The 11,188-nt window shown below is 41.5% G+C and overlaps 1 protein-coding gene across 1 annotated transcript in view; it reads right to left on the reverse strand.

The window, feature by feature from the left end:
- The window catches only part of NBAS (neuroblastoma amplified sequence), a 383,345-nt gene that overhangs the window by 171,188 nt on the left and 200,969 nt on the right, over positions 1 to 11,188 (reverse strand). The window contains exons 39-40 of the mRNA XM_025198082.1: positions 1,771 to 1,847; positions 1,120 to 1,257 (exon numbers count right to left, since the gene is read on the reverse strand). Of these exons, the coding sequence (XP_025053867.1) occupies positions 1,120 to 1,257; positions 1,771 to 1,847 (215 nt within the window). The remainder of the gene's footprint in view (positions 1 to 1,119; positions 1,258 to 1,770; positions 1,848 to 11,188) is intronic.

Consider the following 11,188-nt stretch of genomic DNA (forward strand, 5'->3'; position numbering starts at 1 on the left):
TTAATTATTATTAGAGGAGGCTATAAGGATAAAAGAATGGAAATTTGCAGAAACAAACTGAGTGATTACAAACTAAGGAATTATGTGAGAACCAACTGGGAACATCCTTCTATCAAAGGGGGATTCTGCAGAAGAATGGAGCATTACTTCACAAATCCTCCTCAAACAAGACTCAGTCACTTCCTTAGTATCTCAAGGAGCTTCCATAAAGACCAGCATGTTGGCTGGTACAGGATTTTAAACCCCACGCCTACAGAACTTTTAAAGTCCTAAAGCTTCAATATTTTTGACTGAATTAAATGAACAGGAAACAACTGGTATGTTCACACAATGTGAACAAGATATTAATTATCTGCATTATCATAATACAAAGGAGGCATAGTCACGGATCAGAATTCCAGAACACAAGGAGTGATATTATCCGTTGGTGGATAAGGGGAAGAAGGAGGTAGACTATGGCAAATTACAACTGTAGAGCAAAATGGTCAGGAGAAACTGAAGCACTAACTTGTTCAACAACTCCTGGAAGCAGAAAAATCTCATGGCTTCAAAAGAAAGGACAGATACTTGTCCTAGAGCCTCGAGCCACAAAATTGAACTGCCCCTGAATTCCAGAGGTGGGAGACATTAACCATTAGTGATGGATGGGGGATAAGCTGGGTAGTAGGAAACAATCTGTCAAGGCAAATTATTGAATCATTAAGACTTAGGAATTGATTTTCAATGCAGCAGCATGTAACATAAGTTTCAGCAGAACAATACTCTATCACAAAAAAGGAAGTCCTTTCAAATAACGGAGTTCTTATTTTGATGGACATTCCATTCTTCCCAGAAAGTACTGCGAGCAGCCATATTATGACTATCAGTATTGTAAAGTAATTTGAAGACTGAAAGTGCTAATGCACTTACGTAGTATACAGCCTTATGCATCAAAAGCATGTACTATTTTTTTTTTAATATTAAGCATCTGTCAGTTTACAGAACACTAGAAGAAATAACTACTGGCAGTATGCCTGCCCAGAGTGAGAGTCAAATCTGCTCCTTAAGTCATGTACTAACTTTTTATGCTAGATTTTATATTGCATATTAATGAATACAGTAAAAAAAAAGAGAACAAACCCTATAGAGGGGGTGGCATTTGTCCTTGAAACACGGTGCCAAACAAGCATAAATCTGCAGGCTATAGTAATAACTTGCCAGCTGGAGCGATAAAGCAGAATGTGACTGCTTTTCAAAGCACTTGTTGGCATCTACCACCTAGGAGAAAAAGCAGTGTTATTTTAAAAGAAAGAATTAAAAATCATACTACTTTAAGTGCACAAACTTTTTAGAAACTATTGCCAAGCTGGGGTTATGAAATAGCTATGAATGCATCCCACCTTTCCCTCCAAAATTAAATAACCACATAGCAAAAATGGGCATCACAAAAATATAATTACAAAAATATAATACTGTATTAGTCTATACCAAACCTAACATCAACTCTCATTCAACTGCAAAGTTATGAACTTCATCTGAGTTATTAATCAGCAAAAAAACCTCTTTTTAATGTAAAAAAAAAATCTTTCTACCACTCTCCCAAGTCATGGCTGAACCCATGAAGGGCCTATCAATATCTTCTTCATACTCATCTGCTCAACCTGTATTTTATTGCAATAAAACATACTAATTTTAACAAAACTATAATAATATTTTTAAAACAATTATAAGAACTTAATACATGGATAGCACTTGAACAGGAGCTCAAATACAAAACCAGTGTAGACATACCTGTGGTATTGCAAGCAGATATGCAAGAGACAAGGTCATATCATTTGGTAAGGCATCATTAGCCAGTTGTAGGAGAACTGAAATACATGAGAAGAGGGAAGAAGGCACTGATTACTGATCCATCTGCCCTTTGTAGCTAAAAACTGAAATGTTTTTCCATATAACCCTGCTTTATTAGATACTAGCTTGAAGCATTCTATAGATGTTTAATTAAACACTAATCAGTGCAATCCAGAAACAGATAATGTGCAATTAAACTGCAATGTTGCTTCACCTTAACTTGCAGGCCAGTGTTTTATACATTAATCCAACAAGATGAAATAGTGCAGTAACAGATGCTAACCCAAACTGCTGAAACATCCTCTAACCTGATTTACAACTAAATCTGGTGGTTGTAAAAATCAAGGCAGTAGTATAAAGTTATGAGCATTAAAGAAACCAAGGAGAGGAACAGAGTAATACATGTCATCTACCCAGCTCTAATCATCATGACAACTTATAATTGTACACAACAAAAATCTTAACTTTACTGTCTTCTTAAGACAAAAAAAATGGCACCAAAAGCAGTACATGCAATTTTAAAGAAAACTCTCTAAAACTAAGTGCTGATTAAGACAGGTGAATACCTGGAAGCAGCCGTACAAATCAGCTCGTTCAGATGATGTATCTGATGAAGTGTGTAGAAATTAGTTAACTGCATCACTGAATTATTTCTGAAGTGGTATGCAAAAGGTGAGACACCAACAGACTGGAGAGACACCAACCTTGTAATCCAAACCTGACTGACATGCATGGAAAGTCACCTATTTTCGTACTGACTTCCCAGCAAAGGAAAGAATAACTTTCCTGCCAACCATGTTATTCTGTAAGTATAAAATCCATCCATACTAACAGAACAACTATTTGGGAGTAAGAAGTGGGGAGGGGAAGAGAAGAAGAGTTAGAGTGTCTACATGATATTGCGAAAATAAGCAATAACTTTTGTTTTTAACAAATTGTGTCTGTTTGGCAGGAAAATTCTGGCAGGATAGACAAACCAAACCCCCTCCATACTGAAGTATATAGCATGTTTTCTGGCCTTGGCTTTCCAATATTCCTTCCCTGCCAAGATAGGCACCTGGAAAAAGGAGAGTGCCTGAAGAAAAAGTTGAGTGCAATACTCCAAAGCCAACTTGGCTGGTTCTCTTTCAGAGTGTTTAAGTTGCAAGTGAAACTGGGTGCGGAAAAAAGTCAACATGTCTGAAAAACATCTCCCATCTACAGTCTAATTTTTACACTATCTACAGACTATCAAATCAGTGTGGGGAAATTAAAAGGAAGATGACTATGCCTTAGTCTAGGGGAAAAAAAAAAAGATCCTACCTACCTCTAGCATAAGAGCAACTTTTTTTTCTTTTCTTGTAAGATTCTGAGTCATATGTAGAGAATAGGGGTTTCAGTGATAGAAGGATTTCCTACACTGTGGCTGAGTGGTAGGGAGCTTTGCCTATACCACATGTGGGCGATGGGGAGAAGCAGTGGTGGCAGCAGCTGCATCATAAATAGCAGCACACCACAGACCCGAGCTGGTTTGTTTTATACCACTGCTCAAAAAACACTGACAACCACTACTCTATAGGCATCCTATTTGTATATGCATGCTAGTAAGAAGCCTTAGAGAGAGCTCCTTCTACAAACTGCAAATGAGAGAAATTGCAACATACGGATGCTCCTTCTAATAAGCACTCTTACATGACAAGGAATTTGGTTATACTGGATATATGTATGCCTCTGAATGCATTATGTGACAAGAAAATTATGTGCAGTCCTCAGCTGATCAAATGGAGTATTCAGTTGTTAAATCCTTGTTAAGCAGACAATGAAAAGCAGCAGCTTTCTCAGGAAGTTTTAAAGTGCTTTATTTTTTAAACCTAACTTATAGCTCCAGGAACCATTAAATTTTTTTTATAAACGCATAGCTATAAAACATAGATCAAGAATTGCATTAAGAATTAGAAATATGCTAAAAATCGCCTTGTTGGCAAATATTCGGTGGTTTGTCTTCATCAAAATATAGTATGATGCCCCTAAGAGGTCTAGCTTTCTATTAAGATGAGAAGAAAAGACTGGCCATGGATACATACACCATTGTAGATGCATGATCCTATATAGTCAAGTTCAGCTGAGAGTTGTACAAACAAATGTGGCACCATGGCCAAAAAAAAAGTTAATATTATTTTATTCTATTTAGACTCCTGTACCATGTCCATCACCACTGGACAAGTTCTCTTTAAAAATGCATATAAGAATATGACAACTGATTATCACATGCAATTTTTCCTCCCGAAGGAAAAATGCCCATGGATTAAAAAAATAAGGATCACAGATTATGCATACATTATGGTTTATATCTGCTATGTTGTATGTTTTTATTACTGACAGCAAGGCATGTGCCTTGACTTTGCACTTGGAACTGGAAGTAGAGAAGATTAGAGTGGTGGTTAGATTCTGTAGTGTCTGCATTCTTGGATGAGGTCCTTAGGATAAATGTAACCATAATACCATTCCCTAATTAGACATCTGAGGTACATATGAGCACATCATCATATGTAAAATTAAACATTTCCTTGGTTGAGTATGAAGAGGTTGATTATACAAAGCACAATAAAGGTTCGGCCTTCATAAGTAGGCTGTAATTATCCTGTCTCGGGTAATCTGAAAGGACCTAGTACTAATCCTTTTCTTTTTTCTACCTACTGCCATGTCTCAGTTATGCTCTTCAATCACAGTAATGAGTTCGCTGTGTTTTTCAAGGGCATTTGAGAGTAGCAATCTGACAGAATTCTTCTAAAGTGGATCTTCCAACTCCCCAATAATTCAAAGTTGCTTTTCTGAATAATTTGAAGTTACCAGGGATAACTAGTCAACAGCTCTCCTCTAATAGATAGGTCCTCCACCAAAGATACTGTAAGCCAGACTTTACTCCAGAACCATCAAAAAAGGTAAGATTTTTGCTGCATATAAAAAGCTGCTATGTAACTATTGAAAATAATAATCATGATGTGGGGTACATTTTGGGTGATGCTTTTTGTTATCTCTGGATGTAGAGCCAAACAAACCCATTGTGCATAGAGCTCACAAACAGCTCAACTCAAGCCTACAAAGACAAGTGCTATGGGTATAGGTAAATAGGAGGGTTTCCAAAACTGCCGTGTCACATAAGAGCAATTCTCCAAGCCAGTGTTAGACCTGTTTGTGACATTAATCAGTCAAAGGGCTATTCCTCTTCAATATCTTATATTAATTCCTAATATGCCAAGTGTTCCTGTCACACTGGCCCCTAATCTTAGCTTAGACCACTTCTTGGAGATCCCACTGAAGCCAAAGGGAATGTTGCTATTGACTTCAAAAGGAGTTGCACTGTTTCCTTACTTTATATTATTTTAGGTTTTTTTCTGAAATAAAAAAATAAAATCAGGAAGATTTGGAATTGTTAAAACCAAGGATCACAGAAAAAAACATTTAGTAAGTTGATTTGCACCACAAACCAAATGGCTTTCTGGAAACCCCAGAATGGGATCTTTCAAAGCAACATTCACAAGAGGAAAACCACCAGCATTATTGATTTAAAAATCATTATCCATTAAAGCAGCCAGATAAATAAACAACCTATCCTTATTTTGTGTATAAACATCTGTCTACTGAGCCATCAGGATTCCCCAACCAGAACTGACCAGATTCCTATCCCCATCTCTTTTAAGGTTTAAAGAATTTTCTAATAAATTTAAAGTTGTCACAGTTCAAATCTAACCTGTCATCTATTGAGGAATCAGACACAAGGAACATATTTTGTTCAATAAACTCAGAATATATATAATTAAGATTAGATAATACTAAATTGCTACTCTGAGTTTACTCATTTTAACAACTGCTGATTTAGACTTCTAAGCAATATTCATGTGTATTTGCCCATATAGATTTGTTAATTAAACAATATATTGATGAGACCTGTTGCATGAGAACCAAATATTTTTCCATATCATGGAAAAAAGATATGTTGTTAAAGTGCAAATGATACTGCTGTACATTAGCCTTTGCAGTTACACTATTGTATTGAGAGTTCACTGTTAAGAAGGGGGCTGTTTCATCATCCAGAGAAGGGGAATACCATCAATTTATTGCCACAGCCATTTAAAGTCCTTCCCTCTTGGCATAATATATTGATCAAATCATAAAACTTATGAGCATCAAAAAACACAACAAAACACTATTCTCAGGTGTCTCCTCTTGCTTCAGTCTGTCCCTGCTAGATGGAAAATATGCATCTTTCATCTCTTGTCCCCATGAACCCGATTCCTTGTATATGCTACCAGATCACGACAGGCGGAAAACCCTTTTAAGCTGGTGATTTCTCCTGTCACACTCTTGTCAGGAGTTATCTGCTATTATTCCTAAAAGCTCAAAAATCATGACTTTCCGTGACACATCCCACATCCTGTAAAAACACCTACATTTTTTAAATTCCTGGATAAAAGATCTGGCAATCATCTGTATTAACACGCATTAAATTGCATCCAGGTTACCAAACCATTCAGATTTATCCTACAAGTGTGCTGTTCTTACTAGTGAACAATTCATTAAGTGTGTCATCCAATAACTTATCAGCGATCTTTTATTTTCTGCCAAATACCCGGTTTACATAACAGCAGTTCTGTCTAGAATTGTTTCGTATAAGAACAGGTCCTTCCAACCAAATCCTACATCCGTTTCTACGATGAGCCTCCATTAATAATTGTATCGAGGTTTTTCCGTTAGCCAGCTGAAGGCATGGGAAAAAGAAAGGTGTCCACAATCAGGAGCTAGGTGTGCCACATGTGCTCAATATATGCCCCCTGTGCAGCAGATACAATGTGATTTTCTACTGCTTGAACAGACGTTTGAACTGCAGAAGTTGTTATTACTATATTTCCTGCTTAAAATGTGCATACATTTTCCACCAGTTGATTTCTGGAAAAAAGGTACATACTATTTTTGAGAAAATACATTAACTACTTTTAAAAAATAAATTTACTGGGTGAATGAAGGAAAAATAATTGTTATCCTGATACCCCTTCCTCACTATTGGTGGTAGTATAAAAAAGAAAGAGCATGTAGAGCTCCTTCTTTTAATAACAGACCTGGAGAGAAGGGGCAACACAGACTTCTGTCTCCCAGATGGACAGAGCTCTAATGGGAAAATGGTTGGACAATGAGAACATAGGCATGTGTATGTATGGGAGTAGTGTTGAACAGGTCATCATAGAAACACAATCAGGAAATTCAGGTTTGAAGGGGACTCAGGAGGTCATCTAGTCCAACCCCCGGCTCAAAGCGGGACCACCCCAGTTAGATCATTCCAACCACAGCTTTGACAAGCCAGGCCTTAAAAACCTTCAAGGATGGAGATTCCAGCATCTCTCTAGGTAACCTGTGCCAGTGTTTCACCACCCTCCTAGTGAGAAAGTTTTTCCTAATATCTAACCTAATTGCCCTTGCTGCAACTGGCAACCATTGCTCCTTGTTCTGTCATCTGCTACCACTGAGAACAATCCAGCTCCATCCTCTTTGGAAGCCCGCTTCAGGGAGTTGAAGGCTGCTATCAAACCCCTCTCGTTTCTCTGCTGGAGACTAAATAAACCCAGTTCCCTCAGCCTCTCCTCATAAGTCATGTGCCCCAGCCCCCAAACCATTTCCACTGTCCTCCGCTGGAGTCTCTCCAATTTGTCCACATCCTTTCTATATTGGGGGGCCCAAAACTGGACAAAGTACTCCAGATGTGGCCTCACCCGTGCTGAATAGAGAGGAATAATTACTTCCCTCAATCTGCTGGCAATGCTCCTACTAATGCAGCCCAGTATGCCATTATCCTTCTTGGCAACAAGGGCACGCTGCTAACTCATATCTATCTTCTTGTCCACTGTAACCCCCAGGTCCTTTTCTACAGAGCTGCTGCTTAGCCAGTCAGTCTCCAGGATGTAGCAGTGTATGGGATTCTTCCGTCCAAAGTGCAGGATTTTGCACTTGTACTTGATGCACCACATGAAACTTCCTTTGGCTCAAGCCTCCAATTCATCTGGGTCACTCTGCATCTTAGCCCTACACCCCAGCATATCTACTATACCCCCCCCCGCCCCCCAGTTTGGTATTATCCACGAACTTGCTGAGGGTTCAATCCATCCCATCTTCCAGATTGCTAATAAGGATATTGAACACTAGAAAGAACAGAACACTTTAAGGAAGATCTCATATTCATTGAGGTTTCATAGAAAATTTGCCTTTTTTTTTGGAAACTCAGTTCAAAGGCTTTAACTTTAATAGCTGTACAAAGATTTAATATTTTGTCTTCAAAGAGTAGTGAGCACCACACTAGTCGAGACAAATTCCAACTGAGATCAATTTTAGGAGAATTAGATCCAATGTTTGAAGCTATGCCAAAAGAATAGTATATCTGCAAATGCACAGATTTTAAAGAAAATATATGTTCTCAATTCCATTTTCAAATGAACTTAGATTTCTACTACGAATCCTACTATACCTCCCCATGCATTAGGGCTTATTTCAAGACAGCCTTTGTAAATACAGGCACTTCAGAATATATTGGAATAGTTCTCTTTTAAATAACAAGCAATAGTGGGCTATCTACTAGCAGAGATCTGTCTTCTAAAATTTAGAAGAATATAAACTTGTCTGTAGACCACACCATGTGGACCACCATTGCTTTTTTTTGCTGTGGAATTTGATGCCATGACCTTTCTAGCAAAGGGCAGAAAGTACAGGAAAAGGATACCATGAATTATGTGATCTCTCTTATTTTTAGTATCTCATGACTTAGGAGGAGGATCAGCAAGCTCAAATTATTCATAGAAAGTCGTAATTACTGCTGATGCTTCTACAACCCAGAGAAGAAATTTGCTTCCTGATCCATGTTCAGGGGGAATGTCTCCCTTGCACAAATTTCCCCCTCCCCTTTTTTATTTTTTTGCAATTCAAAATATTGGTGTGCCTACTTTGAAACATAAATCAAAGCAACTTTAGGATATGAAATGCTGTTCTTTGCTTATTTAGCGTATGAGCCTAATCCCACTGAAATGGAAAGACTCCCAATGATTTCAATGAACTTTGGATCAAGCCCCTAATGCTTTGGTTTTGTCCAATCAGCATGACGCTATCCTCAGGGAAGGAGCATGCACAGTCAATTCAGTCTTTAGTTTACTTTTGCAGTTAAAACCTGTGCAAACTATCCTTCTATACATTGCATAAAATAAATGAACGAGGAAAACTCCCTCCTCCAAAAAAAAATTAAAATCAGGAATTCTGGTTTTCTGTTTAAAAATCACAAATTCTCTTATTTTAAGAAAAATCTGCAAATTCTCTGATTAAAACCCCCCAAATCCATGTTTGTCCACAATTCAAATGAAACACCACTATATATATAGGTATCAGTTAAACACAATGTTTTATTGATATATTTACAATTTTAAAGCAATTTGGAAGCCTACCACTGCCTCAATCACTATAATCAAATAAATTATAGATAGCTATACAATATCGGTGTTTGATTTTGGGTTTTTATCATGGAAAAATCAGAGTTTCCCCTGCCTCCTTCACTCACCAAGACAGAGGTCCAGCTGCGGCTAACCCCCTGTGGCTTTCTGGTGCTGACCAGCCATGATGTGCTGGTGTCCTGCCCATGCCATTCCGCATCCACAGCCTCCCTTTCCCCCCATCCCCACCTGTGCACCTCACCCCCTGTGCACAGCCCCCAGCCCTGCTGGTGCCTATAGAAAAGTGGAAAATTAATAAATAGAAGTTGAATAAGCGGGACGCTGCCCATTTCTTGCCCTGATGCCAGGGGACACTATCTGCAGCTCCGATCCTCCCCTACACCGCAGCCCAAGCCTCGCAGATGGCATGATGTTACACACACACCAGCCCCACACTAGGCTCCAGAATCCTCCTCATAGGACCCTCCTTTGGTTGCCCCGCTCTGGCGGCCTATGCCGCCTTCATCCGGGCTGCCGAACTCCACATAGCTGGCTCCCCTCCTGGGCGTGGTCCCTACTCAGGACCTTCGGCCCTACACAGGCCCTGGCCTCACCTCAAAGACCAGGTGGGGTCCCAAGGCCCACGACTCTGGGTGCCCCTCGCCTTGGGCACCTGGCCCTTTTGACCTTCTTGGTCCTGGCCCCAGCATGCGCCAGTCAAGGGGGCACTCTACCTCCAGCCTCACTAGCCCACACTTTCTCCGGGCCCGCCCTCCTGGATGTGGGGAGCTGGGGTACTTCACACTACGACTGGTGCCCCATGGTCTCACAGGGGACTCTCACTCCCCGCAAGGGCAGCAGGTCGTGGTGCTACTACAGATGTTACATTCAACCCCCACACTGCCTCCCGGCAGTAGAGGATTTACCGGGGTCAGGACTCGCCCCTCTCACTCTGGGGCTTAGCCCCCTTTCACTCCTCCTGGCCCAAACCTCGGCCTCACGCGTCCGGAGACTTACCTGGGCCTACCCCCCTTACTTGGGGCACCCCCTCGCTTGGGGCTCTAGATCTCTGCCCCTTACTAGAGACTACCCCTCACTGGGGATCCGCAACTCTGCCCCGCCTTGGGGCTAACGCACCGCTCCTCACAGGGGCTACTGATCATGGCCCCCTTTGCTGGGGCTACCCCCTCACTGGTGATCCACAACTCTGCCCTGCCTTGGGGCTAGCCTACTGCCCCTCACCTGGAGCTAGATGTTATCAAGCACACCAGCCCCACCCTAGGTTCCAGGATCCTCCTGGCAGGACCCTCCTGTGAACCCTCCACTCAGGTGTCCTACAACACCTTCATCCGGGCTACTAAGCTCCTCGTAGTTGGCTCCCCTCTCGGGCATGGTCCCTACTCAGGACCTTCGGCCATACACAGGCCCGGGCCTCACCTCAAAGGCCAGACAAGGTCCCAGGCCTACGACTCTGGGTGCCCCTCACGGTGGGTGCCTGGCCCTTTTAACCTACTCGGTCCTGGCCCCAGCATGGGCCAGTCGAGGGGGCACTCTACATCTGGCCTCAATAGTCTCACACTCTCTCTGGGTCCCCCTTCACTGGATGTGGGGAGCTGGGGTACCTCAAACCATGACTGGTGCCCCAGGGTCTCACAGGGGACTCACTCCCCGCCCTGGAGCAGCAAGCCATGGTGCTAACTTGTCTGTGATCTTACAACCCCCCCTTTCCTACACAAGGCTCCACAACCATCCCTTTTGCTCGGGGCTCCACAACATCCCCCTCTGCTCGGGGCTCCACAACCTTGTCTCCTCACTTGGGGCTCCACAATCGCCCCCTCTGCTCGGGGCTACACAACCCTGCCCCCTCACTTGGGGATACCAGATCTCCACCCTCGTCACTGGGGCCACGGGGGGGG

This window comes from Alligator sinensis, unplaced genomic scaffold (assembly GCF_000455745.1).
Source record: "Alligator sinensis unplaced genomic scaffold, ASM45574v1 scaffold130_2, whole genome shotgun sequence".
Taxonomy (NCBI): Eukaryota; Metazoa; Chordata; order Crocodylia; family Alligatoridae; genus Alligator; species Alligator sinensis.